The sequence below is a fragment of the Eumetopias jubatus genome, unplaced genomic scaffold, assembly GCF_037043125.1.
Source record: "Eumetopias jubatus isolate StellerSeaLion01/CBP00866 unplaced genomic scaffold, mEumJub1_p1.0 scaffold_4, whole genome shotgun sequence".
NCBI classification, from domain to species: domain Eukaryota; kingdom Metazoa; phylum Chordata; class Mammalia; order Carnivora; family Otariidae; genus Eumetopias; species Eumetopias jubatus.
Window position 1 is genome coordinate 11,478,953 of NW_028274810.1, and position 20,484 is coordinate 11,499,436.

Below are 20,484 nucleotides of genomic sequence, written 5' to 3' on the forward strand. Positions count from 1 at the left end.
GTATATCATCTTTTGAAAAGTGTCTATATATAAGTCCTTTGCCCATTTTTGAATTGGGTTTTTGTTGTTGTTGTTGAGTCTTAGGAGTTCTCTGTATATTCTGGACTGTTGTTTTTATCATGAATTTTTTCAAATGCTTTTCTTCTGCTTCAACTGACATGCTCATGTGAGGGTTTTCTCCTTTATTTTATTAATGTGTATTATATTGATTGATTTTTGTATGTTGAACAATCCTTGCATTCTGGGAATAAATCCCACTTTGTCATGACATATAATCCTTTTAATATGATGCTGAATTCAGTCTGCTAGTATTTGGCTGAGGACTTTGCATCAATAATCATAAATGATATTGATCTATAGTTTTCTTTTTCTTGTAGTATCTTTGTCTGGCCTTGATATCAGGGTAATGCTGGCATCATAGTATGACTTAGCAAGTGTCAACTTTTTGGGAGAGTTTGTGAAAGACTGGTATTAATTCTTCATTAAATGTTTGGTGGAATTCCCTAATGAAACCATCTGGTCCTGGCTTTTCTTTGTTGGAAGGTCTTTTGATTACTGATTCAGTCTATTTACTAGGCCTAATCAAATTTTCTATTTCTTCCTGAGTCAGTTCGGGTTGATCATGTGTTTCTAAGAATTTGTCCATTTCATCTAGGTTGTACAATTTGTTGGTGTACAATTGTTCACATTATTGTCTTATAATACTTTTTATTTCTGTAAAATTGGTAGTAATGTACCCACTTTTATTTCTGTAATTTGAGATTTTGGTAATTTGAGTCTTCTCTCTTTTTTCCTTAGTCTATCGAACTAAGATTTGTCACTTTTATTGATCTCTTCAAAGGATCAACTTTTGGTTTTGTTGATTTTCTCCATTGTTTTCTCAGTCTCTATTTCATTTAGCTCTGCTCTAATCTTTAATATTTCCTTCCTTCTGCTAGCTTTTGGTTTAGCTTGCTTTTTTTCTAGTTCCTTAGATGTAAAGCTAAGTTATTGAGTTGAGATCTTTCTTCTTTTTTTAATTTAAATTCAATTAATTAACATATAGTGTTGTTCCAGCAATTGCACTACTGGGTATTTACCACAAAGATACAAATGTAGGGATCTGAAGGGGTACGTGCACCCCAATGTTTATAGCAGCAATGTCCACCATAGCCAAACTGTGGAAAGAGCCAAGATGTCCATCGACAGATGAATGGATAAAGAAGATGTGGTATATATACACAATGGAATATTATGCAGCCATCAAAAGGAATGAGATCATCTTGCCATTTGCAACGACGTGGATAGAACTGGAGGGTGTTATGCTGAGTGAAATAAGTCAATCAGAGAAAGACATGTATCATATGACCTCACTGATATGAGGAATTCTTAATCTCAGGAAACAAACTGAGGGTTGCTGGAGTGGTGGGGGGTGGGAGGGATTGGGTGGCTGGGTGAGACATTGGGGAGGGTATGTGCTATGGTGAGCATTGTGAATTGTACAAGACTGATGAATCACGGATCTGTACTTCTGAAACAAATAATGCAATATATGTTAAGAAAAAAAGAAGAAGATAGCAGGAGGGAAGAATGAAGGGGAGTAAGTCAGAGGGGGAGACGGACCATTAGAGACGATGGACTCTGAAAAACAAACTGAGAGTTCTAGAGGGGAGGGGGGTGGGGGGATGGGTTAGCCTGGTGGTGGGTATTAAAGAGGGCACATTCTGCATGGAACACTGGGTGTTATGCACAAACAATGAATCATGGAACACTACATCAAAAACTAATGATGTAATGTATGGTGATTAACATAACAATAAAAAATTATTTAAAAAAACATATAGTGTTGTACCCAAGATCTTTTTTTTTTTTAAAGATTTTATTTATTTAATTGACAGAGAGAGAGAGAGAGACAGAGAGAGAGGGAACACAAGGGGGGGGAGTGCGAGAGGGAGAAGCAGGCTTCCCGCCGAGCAGGGAGCCCGATGCAGGGCTCGATCCCAGGACCCTGGGATCATGACCTGAGCCAAAGGCAGTCGCTTAACCAACTGAGCCACCCAGGCACCCCAAGATCTTTCTTTTTCAGAGTAGGCATCTATAGCCATAAATTCCCTCTGAATATCACTTTCACTATATCTCAGACATTTTGGTATGCTGTGTTTTTTTCATTTTTAAATATTTTCTAATTTCTGTTGTGATTTCTTCTTTGACCCATCAGTTGTTTACACACATTTGTGAATTTTCTAGTTTTCTTTTTATCATTAATTTTTAGTTTCAATCCATTATAATTGGAAAAGATACTTTGAATGACTTCAGTCTTTTACAATTTATTAAGACTTGTTTTGTAAAGAAGATGTGGTCCATATATACAATGGAATATTACTCAGCCATCAGAAAGGATGAATACCCAACCTTCACATCAACATGGATGGGACTGGAGGATATTATGCTAAGTGAAATAAGTCAAGCAGAGAAAGTCAATTATCATATGGTTTCACTTATTTGTGGAACATAAGTAATAGCATGGAGGACATTAGGAGAAGGAAGGGAAAAATGAAGGGGTGGAAATCAGAGGGGGAGACGAACCATGAGAGACTATGGACTCTGAGAAACAAACTGAGGATTTTAGACGGGATGGGGGTAGGGGGATGGGTTAGCCCGGTGATGGGTATTAAGGAGGGCATGTATTGCATGGAGCACTGGGTGTTACATGCAAACAATGAATCGTGGATCACTACATCAAAAACTAATGATGTACTGTATGGTGACTAACATAACATAATAAAATAAAATTTAAAAAGAAGACTTGTTTTGTGGCCTACCATATGGTCTATCCTGTACAATATTCCATATAAGTTTGAGAAGAATGTGTATGTTTTAACATGGAGTGTTCTATATGTGCTGTTAGATTTAATTGGTTTATGGCGTTGTTCATGTCTGTCCTCTATTTCCTTATTGATCTTCTGTCTGATCTATTCGTTACTGAAAGTGGGGTATTAATATCTCTTATCAGTTTACCAGACCTGCTGTAACAAATATCACAAACTAAGGAGGACTTAAAACAAATTTATCTTCAGGGCCTCTGAATGGCTCAGTCGGTTAAGCATCTGCCTTCGGCTCAGGTCATGATCCCAGGGTCCTGGGATGGAGCCCTGCATCAGGTTCCCTGCTCAGTGGGGAGCCTGCTTCTCCCTCTCCCGCTCCCCCTGCTTGTGCACTTGTACGCTCTCTGTCAAATAAAAAAAAAAAATCTTAAGCTTTAGATGCAACACACTTCATAAAAGTGGTACTTCTTTAAAAAAAATAATTTATTTTCTCATAGTTCTGGAGGTAGGAAGTCCAAAATCAAGGTGTCAGCAAGGCCATGCTTTCTCTCATAGCTCTAGCAAGAGTCTTCCCTGTCTGTCAGTTTCTGGTGTTTGCCAGCAATCTTTGGCATTCATTGGCTTGCGGATACATTGTTCCAGTCTCTGTCCCCATCATCACATGGCATTCTCCCTGTATGTCTCTGAGTCTCTGTTTTATCTTTTTATAAGGACACAAGTTATTGTGATAGGGTCCACCTCAATCCAGTATGACCTCATCTTGACTAATAACATCTGCAAAGACTCTATTTCCATATAAGGTCACATTCACAGATATCAGGGGTTAGATTTCAACATATCTTTTTGAGAGTCATAATTAAACCCATAATAGGTAGAATCTTACAATGGCTGATGACATTTAAAAAATATATTTAAACATTTCTAAAATCAGGGTATATTTTACAAATTGGTGGCATCTAAGATTCTATGTAACATATTCGATAAGGTGATAATTGCTCTGAAGAGAAAAAGAGAGTGACTGACAAGTATGTGGGAGTATGATTTTAGGTTGAGTGGTCAGAGAAGGTTTTCTTATGCAGGTGACATTTAAGTATAGCATAATTACTTAGAAAGAGCCAGTTATGGAAAATCTGGAGCAAGAGTATTTTAATCAGAGGGAATAGTAAGTGTGAAAGGCTGGAATTGGAAACAAGTTTGGTATGCTTAAGGAAAGGCAAGAAAACCAGTATAGCTAGAGCATGGTAAGGAAGAAAGAGGGAGAACAAGGTAAGTATGAGGACCTAATAAGCACTTACTAATTTAAGAGTTGAGATGATGTAATTTCTGAAGGTAGATTGTTCATAAAAATAAAGGTACCCCTAAAGACATGTTAAAACTCCCACATTTGATACTATAAGCAAACACTTTCTAGCTTCTATAACACTATTAATCCTTTATTTGGATCCCTTTGATTTTTTTAAAATTTTTTATTGTTATGTTAATTACCATACATTACATCATTAGTTTTGGATGTAGTGTTCCATGATTCATTATTTGTGCATAACACCCAGTGCTCCATTCAATATGTGCCCTCTTTAATACCCATCACTGGGCTAACCCGTCCCCCCACCCCCTTTGATCTTGATAAGTGAACAAGTTCTTGTTGGGCTCAATATTTTGGAAACTCATCTCTTTCATGAATGATTTAAAATCTTTAGGTTTTCTGAAAAATAATCTCTCAACTTCATGAATGTTAAAATATCTCATTGCCATTTCTTCACTGAAAACCAGTGTCTTCCTTATTTCTTTTGAAGATTCAAGCACAATATTCAGTTCTTGAGCAAAATCCCACTCTAGAAAGAGAGTCTGATTCTCCTAATTTACCAAAAAGGTGAGTACAATTTTACACACCCCAATGTTGTCTAGTTATGTCAGAGTGGGGGGCTTCTAACTCATTGTGATGCTAAGAAGAGACCTCTTTGGGGTGTGGTGTCATCATTACTTTCTTTTTGTTTCAGTGGCATAAGAGAAGCAAATATGATGAAGCAACAGAGCAAACCAAGGCTAAGGGTGAAAAGTGCAGAAGCTTCTTCCTTTGACCTCAGGACTTCTTTAATAAGTGAAAAGAAAGGGTTGGTTTTGCACCCTACTGAACAGAGCAGTGCTTTTGACTTTTTGGAGCTAAATTGTAGTTGTAACAAAAATGCTGACACAACCACGAATTGGGAGAAAAAGGTGTTTGCAATAGCTGGGGAGCCTCTTCAGAAGCATCAGAGTTTAGACTGGAGCGCCATTTTGTTTGGAGCGTGTCCAAATTCTAAATCTGCTGATGTAGCAGGAAGGTATTTTAATTCAAAGGAGCCAATAATGCGGACCAAATCAACTCCCTTTGAGCTGATACAACAGAGAGACACCAAAGAGCTGGACATCAAGGAAAATGTTTCTTGTTTGGAACCTCAGCCCCACAACTCTTGTCTTAAGCAGGCTCAAAGAGCGAGGCATGTTTCTTCAGCAGAACTCAATGATTCACTGCCATCTGGCTCTCGGCCCCAAATGTGCAATGCCTCTGATGCAAAGAGGCAGGACTCTCATGCTCTTAATGTATATTCTTACATGTCTTTAGAAGATCCTTATTTCTTATCATTGTCTCCAAGTAGTGCTGGTTCTAAGATGTCTCTTGATTTACCTGAGAAGCCAGATGGAAACATTTTACCTTGTTCCCCATTGCCAGCATCTTCTACAACCCTCTTTTCTTGTTACAATTCACATGATTCTTTAGCATTGAGTGCTCTAACTGATTACCCCCAACAGAACCCAGAGACAGCGGTAGTAGGTAAGTTATTTTTAGAAGTTTATATGGCATTTTGGATTTCACTGTGTTTCTATAGATTTGGTTTCTTCTTATGCTCCCCCTAGTCTTTCTCTGCTTCTTTCTCCTTCTTCCTTCTCCTCCTCAAAGAAATAAATTCCAGAAAGGTTTTCCTGATGTGATAAGTTAAAAAATAGCAATGACAAACATGTAATCGTTGATGAAACAGGCAGTGATGGAGGCAGTCAGAGCTGGTGCAGAATCTTTGCCAACAAGAGTGCCTCTAAAGAAGGCAGCCCCCATTCCTCGGGATGTATATCAGACAGAGGTCCGCAATTTACCCTTGCTATGCAGAAGCAACTTCCAAAGGAACAGCAGGAAGGACTTGATCCACAGCACCACGTGGTCATTCGGGGCTTTTATTGCTCAACCATATGGCTCCACTGAGTTGAACAGATCACTAAGCACTGAATTCTCTTCCCGCAGGAGTTGGAAGGGGAGGACCTGATTTCTTCCCATCTTTGTGTAATAATGTAGTAGATGAGAATGTGTATTTAGTATTCTGTGTGGGACTTTCAGCTTATAGTCACCTTTACGTTCATACTTTTTCACCTTTATAATCCTGGATTTTTGCATATTATGCATATTGTTTTTGTTTTATTGAGAGTGGTTTGAAAGTAGAAGTAAATATCCTGCTAGAGATGGTTACAATAGCTTGATATGAAAGAAGGTGAAGAAAAGAGCAAGTTTAACTCTCTCCAGATATATTACCAGAAATTTACAAATAACATTTTACCTGAATAGGAAGTAGAGAAAGTTGTTTTTTTTCTATAACATTATTTATTGTACAACATTTCTTAGTAGAGAGATGTGTGGATGTGTAGTTTGTTACAAAAATATTTTATCTGGACCTAGTCCCTTCTTTATTTTATATTCTTTGATCTTGTTTTATAATTTAAAGGATTTTTTTTTAAGATATCCACAATACCTTAAACTTCTCTGAGCATCAGCATTTAAAAAAAAAAAACAACCGGCGAATCCCAGCTTTAGGTATTGTAGCATCGTTGACATGTGTGCCACCTGGTGGCAGTTTCTTATAATAGCATTTGAATTTTTCTATAAAAATTCTGACTTTTTCTGTAGAAAAATAGAAAACCTTGATATATGATTGTTTTGTAAAAAGGAAAAAGTCCACATTCTTCAGTGTAGAATGAAGAAGAGATAATAAAATCTTTATACTTCTACCTACTCTGTAACTGAATCCTTGGCGTATTTCAAAGTGCTTTATCATGCTTTATTGTATATTCTATATAAAAAAAAGGGTTATATAGAAAACAATTCAAAATCTCCCAAATTAATATAATGTTTTATATTCTGTTAACTGGTACTCAGTGACTCGATCAAAATACTTTGGAGCCTTTAAAAGAAATAATAAATTTTGAAGAAGCAGGAAAGCCTCCTGGGTTTGCAACTTAAAATGGGAGAATTTATTTTGCTTTTTCCTTGAGCAAACACATACCAGCTTAAGTATTGTAATGATGCTTGATGGACTTTACATCAAGATTAGAATATAAGAATGTCCTTTGGTGGAGCGCCTGGGTGGTGCAATGGGTTAAGCATCCTGCCCTTGGTTTTGGCTTAGATTGTGATCTCAGGGTCTTGAGATCGAGCCCCATGTACAACTCCATGCTCAGCATGGGGTCTGCTTGAGATTCTCTCTCCCTCCCACTCATGCTTGCTCTCTCTCTCTCTCTCTCTCTCTCTCCCTCAAATAATCTTTTTTTTTAAAAAAAAGAATTTCCTTTGGATTTTTCTAATGAAGAATTATGGTTATATTTCTGGCATTTTGGATAGCAACTTCTCCAAGGATAGATGATGAAGTCCCCCCTCCACTTCCTGAACGGACACCTGAATCTTTTATTGTGCTGGAGGAAGATGGTGAGTACAGTTCAGTAAGTGTAAAATAAAGTGGATTAACTAGAATACTTCTCAGGTCCTGTCAATGTTCTGTGTGCTATTGCTGAGTAACATCTGCATTGTTCTAACAGAATTACAACACTCCTAAGAATTGGACCATATTTACTTTCTTTCAGGAGAATGCCCACTGAATGTTCCCAATTCCTTATCTTCAGCTGTGGAGGCAGAAGTTGGAGCATCACTAGAATGGAGTGGAACATCTGAGTCAAGGACATCTGATGACACTGTGAGACTTAGACCAACTAAGGTCCATAACTATTTTTTTTTTCTACTCATCTGGATTCAACAAACCATAATCCTACTCCTTGTATTTTTAACATCTATCACTCAATAAATACTAAGCAGGTACTCCTTATAAAACAATGTGTCAGAGGATGTGGGGAGAAGACAATGGATAAAACACAATTCTTGCCCTTAAGAAACTTTCACGTTGGAAGTGACTAAGGAAGGCTTGGTGAAAGAGGAAATATTTGAACTGGTTCCTGAAGGACAGTTAAGGCAAAAATAAATGTTTCATAAGTAGGTAGCCTGTTCATAGTAGTCATTTGGTAGGCTGTATCATGTTCGCTGCAATACATATATTGTAGAGAATGATTTTTTGAATGACAAATGTCTGTATTATTTAATATAACCTTTTCGGAATAACGCTCCCCACTTCTGGAAGTAAAATCTATACTTCAATAATCTGTTATACATTGGTATATATTCTATGAACCAACTACCTTAAAATTTCAGAGATCAGAAAAGTAATTAACCAAACAAACATTTTAAAGTGCCTACAATTGCTATGCTGGTAGGCAAATTTCTCTTTCTTTTAAATTACACTTTTAAGGGCGCCTGGGTGGCTCAGTTGGTTAAGCAACTGCCTTCGGCTCAGGTCATGATCCTGGAGTCCCGGGATCGAGTCCCGCATTGGGTTCCCTGCTCAGCAGGGGGTCTGCTTCTCCCTCTGACCTTCGCCCCTCTCATGCTCTCGCTATCTCATTCTCTCTCTCTCAAATAAGTAAAATCTTTTAAAAAATTACACTTTTAATATGTTAGTAGTTATTATTATTGTTAATAATATGCTCACATGTAATGGTCTTTATCTTAACAACTGCTAGAGCTAAGAACAATCACTCCTTTTCCAATGTCATGAAGAAATTTCAATTTCAACAGTTTACCTCCAATTAAATTTTCTGGGAAATGTTCTGAGTAGGAAGGAAATAAATAAAAAAAGGATTAGTTTAGGACCAATTGCCATGACATATAAAAATCACCATAAGGGGGGTGCCTGGGTGGCTCAGTTGGTTAAGTGACTGCCTTCGGCTCAGGTCATGATCCCAGGGTCCTGGGATTGAGCCCCTCATCGGGCTCCCTGCTTGGCAGGAAGCCTGCTTCTTCCTCTCCCACTCCCCCTGCTTGTGTTCCCTCTCTCGCTGTCTCTCTCTCTCTCTCTCTGTCAATTAAATAAATAAATAAAATCTTTTAAAAAAAATCACCATAAGGTTATGGCAGAAGATATTTGCAAATGATGTATTTGATCAGGGGTTAATATCCAAAATATTTAAAGAACTTATACAACTCAACACTAAAAAAACCTAAGTAATCTCTAATTTTAAAAATGGACAGAAAACATGAATAGACATTTTTCCAAAGAAGAAATACAGATGGCCAACAGACATGAAAAGATGCCCATCACTAATCATCAGGGAAATGCAAATCAAAATCACAATGAGATATCACCTCACACCAGTCAGAATGGTTAAAATCAAAAACAAAAAGCAAGTGTTGGTAAGGATGTGGGAAAAAGGGAACCCTTGTGAACTGGTGGGAATGCAAACTGGTGCAGCCACTATGGAAGACAGTATGGAAGTTCCTCAAAAAGCTAAAAATAGAGTTGCCATATGATCTAGTAATTCTACTACTGGGTATTTACCAAACAAAACAAAAACACTAATTTGAAAAGATAGTGCCTGCTATATGCACCCCTATGTTTACTGCAGCATTCTTTATAATAGCTAAGCTAAGGGAGCAACCCAGTGCCCATCCACAGATAATGGATAAAGAAGAAGATATGACATACATATGTATACACACATATACTATACACATACATATCATGGGATATTACTCAGCCATAAAAAAGAATGAGATCTTGCCATTTGTGACAAATGGATGGACCTAGAGGGTATTATGCTAAGTGAGATAAGTCAGACAGAGAAAGACAAATACCATATGATTCACTTACATGTGGAATTTAAGGAACAAAACAAATGAGCAAAGAAAAAAGAGACAGACAAAAAATAGACTCATAGTTATAGAGAACAAAGTGAGGGTTTGCAGAGGGGAGGTGGGGGGGGCATGGGTCAAATAGGGGAACAGGATTAAGAGTACACTTATTGTGAACAGCACTGAGTCATATATAGAATTGTTGAATCGTTTCATTTTACACCTGAAACTAATATAACACTGTATGTTAATTATACTTGAAGTTTAAAAAATAATTTAAAAATATTAAAAATTCATAAGCTTTCTTTATAAAAAAAGGAAAAAATAAGTTTACAAAAGGAGAATAAAGCACTGTAAGAGTTAAGGATGTCTTTTCACAATTTAGTGTGCTTACAAATTAGGAAAAATAAGGTCAACATTTCATAACTATCTCTATAACTATATGAAATATGCTTTCAAAAATGCCTTTTATTGCTTTGAGTTTGTAAATTTGTGTACGTTTTCTTTTTTCACTTTTCTCTTCTTTCTTTCTTGCAGAGTGTAAAACTCCGGAGTCCCAAATCAGGTAAAAAATTTCCCCTGGCTTTAGATGACATTTAGCCCTAAGAATTTATACTATAAGAATGACTTGTTAAGTTTAGAGTAATTCACCTCAGGAGATGGCATGGTTCCCATAATAGCTCCCACTATTTATTGGTTTATTTCTGATTTTCCCAGGCTAGGGGTTTTGTTTTGTCAAGGGCAAGGAAAACACCGGAGTTTAGAATTCTGCTCCTTGATACATAATCCTTAAAACAAACAAACAAACAAACAAACAAACAAACAACAAAGAAACCCTATTTCAAGTAGAAATCTCTTAACACTTTGCAGCATTTCTATTTTATAGGTTTTACCATTGTTGGCAGTGTGATTCTTTTACTTGCTGTTGCTTCTCCAGTATTTTCTTGAGCTTTGCTTTTTTTTTTTTTAGATTTTATTTATTTATTTGAGAGAGAGAGAGTGAGCTAGAGAGAGAGAGAAGGAGCAGGGGAGGGGCAGAGGGAGAAGCAGACTCCCTGCTGAGCTGGGAGCCCAACACAGGGCTCCATCCTGGGACTCCTGGCACCCTGGGATCCTGACCTGAGCTGAAGGCAGATGCTTAACCGTCTAGCCACCCAGGTGCCCTGAGTTTTGCTTGTTTTATACATCAAATAACAACATCCACAGTTAACATTTATTGGGCACATATAGGTACTTTACATACATTATAACAGGTGGTAGTTGCCCCTTCAAATTACATAGGTAGTTTAACATAGAGGTTAATGAGCTTTGGAGTCAGATAGGCTTTAATCCAAATCTTTAGCTTACCAGTAGTTATCAAAATGCATAACCTTGGTTAAATTATATACTTTCTCTATTGATTTCCCTCATTTATAATATGAGGATAATAGAACTCGTTTCTTAGAGGGTTTTTGTAAGGGTTAAGTGAGACAATGCTTATAAACCTTTTAACACAGTGGTTGTCAAATAATAAGCCTTCATTAAATGTTACCTATTACAATTTTTCTTAGATAATTATTAAATGAGCCATTCCTAAGCAAGTTCTATATGCCTTATACAGTGTTAGAATAGTCAGGATATATAGGAAAAGGTACTGTTTAATGTTTATATTCAAATTGGGTAGGCAAAATTAATACTTACTTGGAACCATTAACTGATAATCTGTGTGGACTGATTATAATCACCAGGAGTCTGGAAAAAAAGGAGGTATTACTGGAGTGGTTAGGAAATGCTTCACTGAGTAGAAGAAATAAATTTAAGAATATGGGTAGACAGAGGAAAAAGGAGGGAATTCCAGGAGCTGGGATCAGGGTAACATTGACTTAAAAGGTAGAAATAAGCATGATGAGTATAAAGAAATGGTGAGTAGGTTAATTTAATTGCAATAGAGGATCTGTTTTGGGAACTATGAAAAATAAATTTGGATAAAATGTGGAAAGATTCTGAAGGATTTTAAAGTTAGGCAGATAAAATATCCAGGTCAAGGAAATCTATATATAGAGAAAGCAGATTCATGGTTGCCAATCCGATCTAGAGGAAATGGGAAGTGACTGCTAAATGGGTATGGAGTTTCTTTTTAGGGTGATGAAAATGTTTTTGAAATAGTGGTGATGGTTACACAACACTGTAAATGTGCTGTCATTAATAGCAACTTTTATTATGTGTATTCTATCATACACGGAGCTAGGTGGAAGAATTTAGACTTAATGTAATAAGTAATAAGCATTGTAGTTTCTTCAACAGGGGAGCAATAAGATGAAAGTGGTATTTTACATGAGAGACTATGGACTCTGAGAAGCAAACTGAGGGTTCTAGAGGGGAGGGGGGTGGGAGGATGGGTTAGCCTGGTGATGGGTATTAAAGAGGGCACGTTCTGCATGGAGCACTGGGTGTTATATGCAAACAATGAATCATGGAACACTACATCAAAAACTAATGATGTAATGTACGGGGATTAACATAACATAATAAAAAAATAAAAAATAAAAAATAAGATGAAAGTGGTATTTTAGGAAGATATTTGGCAGGATATCATTAACTGCAAGTTAGCTTTAGTTCTCAGTGTATTTTCTAACAGCAAACTGGAAGATGATAAGCAACTTCAGAGTAGTTATCAAATATTTATTAAGTGCCTGCTATATACCAGGTATTATATAAGGTGCTGGAAATAAGGGTTGTACTTTACTTTTGCATATCACCCAGTATATAAGAAAGAAACAAGAGAACTTGCTTTAGAGACAAATTCTAAGGCCTAAAGAACCCAAAGACCAAAGATAGGTGGAACTCTAGCACTGAGCCACATTTTCAGTTTCAAAGGACAATATAGTATGTAATTATACTCAGTACTGTATAATGAGATTATCATACACCCTTTGTATCTTTAGGACTTTATTGTGGGAAAATAGCTCTATTATTTAAAATTCTTTATATAATGGAAAATTCCAAACACATTTTAAGCCTACCATAATAACATTATCACACCAGTGAAATTAACAATAATGCCTTAATATGATCTAATATCCAGAATTTTTTCAATTTTCTCAAATTGCCTCAAAAATGTCTTTTTACAGTTGGGTTTTTTTTTTTTTTAAGAAATTTAACTGTCTGCTGAGCTTTCTTTTTTTTTTTTTTAAGATTTTTATTTATTTATTTATTTAATTGCCAGAGAGAGACACACAGCGAGAGAGGGAACACAAGCAGGGGGAGTGGGAGAGGGAGAAGCAGGCTTCCTGCCGAGCGGGGAACCCGATGTGGGGCTAGATCCCAGGACCCTGGGATCATGACCCGAGCCGAAGGCAGTCACCCAACCAACTGAGCCCAACCCAGGCGCCCCTACAGTTGGTTTATATGCATCTGGAATCAAAGTCTACACACTGCATTTGGTTTATATATTTGTTAAGTCTTTTAAAATCTGTAACAGTTTTCCCTTCTTTTTATATTTCCTCATGCCATTTATTTGTAGAGGAGCATGGGTCATTTGTCCTAAAGACTGAAGATTCTGGATTTTTGTTATTTATATTCTCATGGTTTTATTTATTAACATGTTACACTATCCCCAGGATTCTATGTAAAATGGCGGTTAGAACCAGAAGCTTGATTAATTTCAAGTTCAATTTCTTTGGAAAATTACTTTCCTAAGGGAGCACAAGTTTTGATGCATCATAGACTGATTGGCTAAAAAGCTAGAACAACAAAAAATTCTTGAGGCTGCAGTTATTGTTCAGATTACTTTTTATTTGCTTGTTGTAGATTAATATTGAAAAGTTGGAAAAGTTATGCAACACCAAAAAGGGGTTTTGACTTCTAACTTTTAATTGATGGATTTTTGTTTTGTTTTCTTTTGTTGTCTGCTCTTATCACAGATCTACATCAAGATCGTTCTTCTCCCCCCCCACCTCCACTCCCAGAAAGAACCCTGGAGTCCTTCATTCTTGCTGATGAAGATTGTAAGTGACCAGTACATTCCTCTCAAAAAAGCTATAAAAATGAGACTTCTAAAAGATTAACAAAAAAGTAGGACCTAAATGGTAAAGGTATAAAGAATGATTAAACGAGATAAAAATAATACATTAAAAAAACCCATAGTATATTGTAAAAATAATACATAAAAAAGCCAAGCTAAGAATTACTGAATATATAACTATATATATCCCAAAGGCTTAACAAGCTATGCAACAAAACATTTTTTTTAAAGGTGTGCAGGCTCAGCCTATAGAGACTTATTCTACTAGTTGTCCTAATACCATGGAAAATTCAACATCTTCAAAACAGACATTGAAGACTCCTGGAAAAGGTTTCACAAGGACTAAGGTAAAAAAGATGGGAGTTTTAACAAACATGCCAGAGTCTTCATTTTTGAAGGTGTTCACACCCTCCATCTGTCCCCTGCTGCCAGAATCGAGATGGAAATTAGATTATAAGAATAGCTGATTGGAGGGCGCCTGGGTGGCTCAGTTGAGCGACTGCCTTCGGCTCGGGTCATGGTCCTGGAGTCCCGGGATCGGGTCCTACATCGGGCTCCCAGCTCAGCGGGGAGTCTGCTTCTCCCTCTGACCCTCTTCCCTCTCGTGCTTTCTATCTCTCATTCTCTCTCTCTCAAATAAATAAATAAAATCTTAAAAAAAAAAGAATAGCTGATTGGAAACAAGACTTCATCATTAGGGTAACTGATTAAATAATTCATAAATCATAGTATACACATGTAATGAAATACTAGATAGGTAAAAAAGGAATGAGGACTCTCTCAGTGTATTTATTTATAATTTATTAACTTTTCCTTAAAAGGTAGAAAATATGATCAATATTTGTATTATATGTTATAAGTGACTCTGGAAGGATACATAAGAAATGAACAGTAATGGTTATCTGTGGAGGGAGGGTCAGAAACTGGGTAGACGGAGAACAAAGATGGGAGCATTTTGACTACAATATTTTGAATTATAAATTAATGATTTATTTTTTAAAATTTAAATAAAAATTCCCCCCAAAAAGAATTTATTATCTATTATATAGAAAAATACACTTCTGTTAGGTGTTAGGAAAGTAGAAATGTCCTAAAGGATCTCTACCTGTCCTTGAAAAGAGGACAGTTAATCCATTGGGATAGAAAGCCTGTATGAGAAACAACATGAAGATATCAAAAAGAACAAATTAAAAAATTTAATTTGTTCTTTTTGATTAAAAAAATACATGCAGAGGTATGTGAAGAAGGGAAGGAATATGGGTCGGTTCCTGGAAGAGATAAGTGAGGGACTTCACCATAAAGGAGGCAGAGTGGGTTTGCTGAATGGACGGAGAAGGAAGTAGCATGGTAACAGTATGGAGTGGACCTTAGTAAATTTAGTTCAGAGTATGATTGGCAGAAGTTCTTGGCTAGAGTGGGAATGGCCGCATATTACAGCTATCTTTGGAGCCATTGTGGTTTCCAGAACGGTCCTAATAAAGAAGAAAAGTAGGAACTCCTTTTTTCTCTGATATTTTGATAGCACTACTTTTAAATACATAGAGTGATTCTTAATGTGGATGGGAAAAAATAGCAATATAAAATCAAGTGGAGACTTTGCACTGGATTCAAATAGCAAGATGGAAAAACAATTTTGTGCATTTGATGGCTATTTTTAAGCAAATTAATCCTTTCGACTGAAGTCTATATTTCTACTTGATTAAACTATTTTGGATTTCATAGGAAAACAAGAAAAAACTAACATTTTCCTTTTCATTTTTGTAGAGCTTGAAAATTTTGAGAAACATGAAAAAGAGTAAGTTTCTTTTTACTTGTTTTTTAGAATACACATACACTTTCACAATTATGTAATTTTTCCTTCTATAACCCCTCTGTGAAAACATTAACAATATTATTCCTATACAGAGCCTTGCTAGGGCCCTTTGTATCAGAACGATCACTCCCAGGCCTTGTAGCGTGTGAGGCTCCACAGTGCTAATATTGGAAGGGAATAAGGGGAGGGGGAGTTTCTGTGTAACAGACGGGAATAATAATACGATGTTTGGCACTTTCTACCCATTCTAAGATGCTGTCATACAAGTGTGTTATTTAAAATTCCTAGCAATCTAACCTCAGATGTATTTTCTTTGAAAATAGTCACAGCAAAGCATATTGTGAAACAAATGTGTTGATTTAATGAAAGAAGCAAAGTATTGACATGTTTCCATTTTTGCCAAGTATTATTAGCAATAAGTCTGTTGCTTATTATTTTTGCTATATTGTAATGAAAACAAAACCGAAAGACTCCTGAAACTGTGGGAAAATGATTATCTGAGAAATCCTTATTTAAGACTACAAAGTATATTAAAAAATAGTGATACACTTCTTATGAATTAGATCCACTTGGTTAATCATCAAGGACCAAACAGCTATTTGGAATTGTACTGGTGTTTTAGGGAAGGACAAAGAGTGCTGAGAAAACATAATTTATGGTATTGTCTATATAAGAAGGTTTATAGCTGAATCTTACCTATTTCAACTAAGTTTTCTCTTCACTTCCCTCACAATAAACTTGTGCTAGCCTGTTTTCATTGAGAGTAAACCTGATCTTAGAAGTGAAAGGATTTCTCACCTATGACGGCTAAAGTATGATTGGAAAATATACTCCTTCCTCTAATGTGAGTCAAAAGAGAATTTAAACATTTTAGAGAAAACTGTAGTATAAAACAGGGGAAATAAAAGAGCCCAAAACAAAGAAGTGACTGACTTGAATAACTAGCCAGGTTGATTTGAACAGCTTAGCTTATGAAACACCGTTTTTTTTCTCTTTAAAAACAAAACAAAACAAAAAAACCCTTTTTTTGTATAGCCCCAACCCTATCTTGGGGATATCAAGGAGACAGAAACTTCAGGTAAATTTAGGTTGGCATAGATTCAATATGTGGTGGGACTCTCAGAGATTCTGAGTCTTATTTCTAAATAAGACCTCCCAGATCATTCTCTAGATCTAAGCTAATTTCAATTTCTCAGTTGCCTTCATCTTCTGGTCTTTTGTCCTTAAATGAAGAACAATATCTGGCCCTCAAAATATCCTGAAGCTTTAGATTTATCTGCCTGTACTTGGGTATGTGTCCTCTTACCCTTCCAAATGGTTCATGACTCCTGAAGTCCAGATGTTCTCCCTTTTACCTGGATCTCTAACTGGTCTGCAGTTAAAGCTGGTCCTACTTTTAATAAAATGAGGATTCTTCATCTGGTGTTTTAAGCAGGCATTTAAGCATAGTGTTATGCAGTCATTGAATATTCATTGAGTGCCTACTATGTGCCAGGCATTCTGCAAGGCACTGGGTATATGATGGCAAACACAACAGGTATTGGGCTATGCCTTCGTGGAACTTAAGTCTACTGAGGGATTCGGATATTAAACAATTCAGATACGTACATAATAACACATGGTGATAAATGCTGTGCAGGAAACCAAGAGGGTAACTTTGAGAGAGAATAACAAAGCGGATTTATTTTAGAAAGAGTGGTCCAGGAGGACCTTTCTAAGTGATGATTAAACCTGAGACATGCAGGAGTAGCCAGCCAGGAGACGAGCGGGGAGAGGAACCCTCCAGATAGAGGGAATAGCATATGCAACAGCACAGAGGTGTGAGTTTGGTGTGTTGTAGGAGCTGAGAGGAAGCCATCATAGCTTCATGGTATTAAGAGGACAGAGCAATAAAGAGTGGCTGACAAGATGGTGGAGGTGGGGGAGAAGGTAGTTAAATCTTTACGGGTCATGTTAAGTAGTTTAGAGTTTATTCTAAGTGCAATGGGAAGTCAGTCATTGAAGAGCTTTGGGCAGAGATGTTACATGTCTGTTTTTTAAAAAGACCCCTCTGGCTGCTGTGTGGAGAGTGAATTATAGGGTGACAAGAATTAAAGCTATTGACCATGATGCCTGATGCCTACTTTTGGTGGGAAACGTTAATTACTCAGGTATCCTTCAGTTGCAAGTGATAGAAAATCCAGCTTAAGCTAGTTTAAGCAGAAAAGGGGAATTCATTGGCCTGTAACCAAGAGTTCAAATGATATAATCAGGACCTAATCTCATTTCATATCTCCAGCTTTGTTTTACTCTGTGCTTGCTCATTCATGGGGAGGCTTTTACCATATGGTTTCAGGCTTGTGATGGAAAAAAATGAGCTCCTTCCTGGTTGCTCAAGCAACAGTCTGATGACTAGGGCTGATTGGGCCTGTCTTGGTTTGGTTCATTTGCTCATCCTTGAACCAGTTATTGCCAGTATATTCATATGATTAAGCAGAGCAGTGTCATACTGTCATACTGTTAACTATTATTAAAATATTTAACAGTTGTTACACATGGACACTGACCACTAAGAAATGAGGTCAGACCTAAACAACTGGTATGACCATGGCAATGTACCAACTGAAAATTAGCCCCAGTCATAGGTCAGTTCCTTGATCTAAGGGTAGAATCAACTTCACCAGAAGTATGGGAGCTGAAAATTGGGGAGGGGTGGTTTCCTAAAGGAAAACTCAAGTTCTGTTATCAGAAGGAGGAATTAATGCTGGGCAGGCAGCATAAAAATATCTATGACATAATATAGTTCTACTGGAGCTGCCATAGGAAAAAAACCAAGATATTTCATTAAGTGAGAAAAGTAAATTATAGGATAATCAGTCTTGTTTATGTAATAACTTAACAAAACCAGGTACTTACAAGTATATTAAGTTCAACCATACGGCACTGCCATTTTGAAAAAAAAAAAAGCAAACCAAACTGTGATAAGCCAATATGCAAAATAGCAGTTCCCTTTGATATATATTTGCAGAATCTTTGTCCCGTGATAAAAAAACAAAACAAAACAAAACAAATCCAACATTCCCTTTGGGCACAATGTTTTCTTTCTGAAGGATGTATACAACTGTCAGCTCATATGCAGTTTAATGATGATGGATATGTCCTGAACTTTCTCACCTTCACTCACTTCTTATTCATGTCTGTATCCTAAGTGCCTAGCTCAATGCTTGGCACATAATAGGCATTCAATAAATATGTATTGTAATTCAATCTGATTGAAATTCACTATGTACTCTAGTGATTCATACTCAAGTACCTCCATGAAGAGGGAGGGTTTTTTTGAATCCTGACATTAGGCCATTATTTACAAACATAGATGCAGTCCTCATGCTGTACACTCAAAATGTTGAATACCTAAAAAAGGTGAATATTTAATAATTTCTCCCTAATCATATGCTGTTTTTACACAAAATCTTATAGAAGGTTTATACAAACCTGAAATTATCTTCTTTCACTGCTAGGTAGTGCACATGCAAAATGTGGATGATGTTTTCACTGGATTGTTTTTAAAATTGGGCAGAAACTGTTACATGAATATATTAAAGTGCTGGGAAGAGAAACATATATATTTTTTTAAGTTTTTATTTTTTTATTTGCGAGAGAGTGAGAGAGAGAGAGCCCAAGAGGGGGGAGGGTCAGAGGGAGAAGCAGACTCTCTGCTGAGTAGGGAGCCCGATGCGGGACTCGATCCCGGGACTCCAGGATCATGACCTGAGCCGAAGGCAGTCGCTTAACCGACTGAGCCACCCAGGCGCCTGAGAAACATATTTTTAAACCTACCTGTAAGTAGTTAAAATAGCAAAACAAAGCAATATAATAATGCTTTTGGGAGATTCTGGACCTAACTAGAATCGTCTATAATGCGGAAAAGATAGGCTGGAAAGTGAAGAAAGATATTCAGGAGTAAAGGATACTTGTAAGAAAAACCATAGATGTGCCATGGATGAACTCATATGGAAAACAAATTAATTAAAAACATGTTAAGAGGGATACCTGGGTGGCTCAGTAGGTTAAGCATCTGTCTTTAGCCCAGGTCATGGGTCCTGGGATCGAGTCCCACATTGGGCTCCTTCCTCAGCAGGGAGGCTGTTTCTCCCTCTGCCTGTCGTGCTCTCTCACTCTCTCTCTCTGACAAATAAATAAATAAATAAATAATCTTAAAAAAAAAACGTGTTAAGAGTGATCAGAGTGCAGGGGTGCCTGGGTGGTTGAGCTGGTTAGGCATCTGCCTCTTGATTTCGGCTCAGGTCATGATCTCAGGGCTGAGAGATCCAGGATGGAGCTTGCTTAGGATTTTCTCTCTCCCTCTGCCCCTCCCCCTCCCCCCAGTCCCCTGTGTGGGTGCGTTCTTTCTCAAAAAAAAAAAAAAGTGATCGGAGTGCAAAGTAAAATGAAATAAAAAACCACAATATGAATCCCCCAAGAAGCTGATTCACAATGTAATGGATGTTATTTCTGAATACCCTGGTGATTCTCTTTAGTGTTGGGCTTTACTGGACAATGTTTCCAAAGGAAAAAAAAAAACCCTTTAAAAAAATACCCACACAAAAATGTTCAAGCATTTGAGCATCTATATTTTGTTATATTTTATAATAATATGTTTATTTGGGAGTATTACTTTGGAGGAAATATTTAATTTCAAAATTATGTGGTCTGATAAACAGTAATCGGAGTCTGTCTTCATTTTTTCCCTTACATTTTTTTGTTTTGATTCTAGGTATCTGTAATTCTTCCCCAAACAAGCCTGCAGACACCGTTCAGTCAAATTGCTCCAGCTCCTTTCTGAATTTTGGTATGTGTGTTATTTTCCAACAGAGTTTTAAAAAAATGTTTATCTTATAGTATGATACAA

At 36.8% G+C, this 20,484-nt stretch overlaps 1 protein-coding gene across 2 annotated transcripts in view; it reads left to right on the forward strand.

Moving 5' to 3' along the window:
• Positions 1-20,484, forward strand: part of PTPN22 (protein tyrosine phosphatase non-receptor type 22) — a 60,981-nt gene that overhangs the window by 34,724 nt on the left and 5,773 nt on the right. The window contains exons 12-20 of one of the 2 annotated variants that reach the window (XM_028101986.1): positions 4,598-4,674; positions 4,802-5,616; positions 7,447-7,530; positions 7,686-7,816; positions 10,318-10,345; positions 13,683-13,766; positions 14,015-14,130; positions 15,548-15,578; positions 20,350-20,424. In XM_028101986.1, the coding sequence (XP_027957787.1) occupies positions 4,598-4,674; positions 4,802-5,616; positions 7,447-7,530; positions 7,686-7,816; positions 10,318-10,345; positions 13,683-13,766; positions 14,015-14,130; positions 15,548-15,578; positions 20,350-20,424 (1,441 nt within the window). The remainder of the gene's footprint in view (positions 1-4,597; positions 4,675-4,801; positions 5,617-7,446; positions 7,531-7,685; positions 7,817-10,317; positions 10,346-13,682; positions 13,767-14,014; positions 14,131-15,547; positions 15,579-20,349; positions 20,425-20,484) is intronic. The other variant, XM_028101987.1, reaches the window with a different exon arrangement.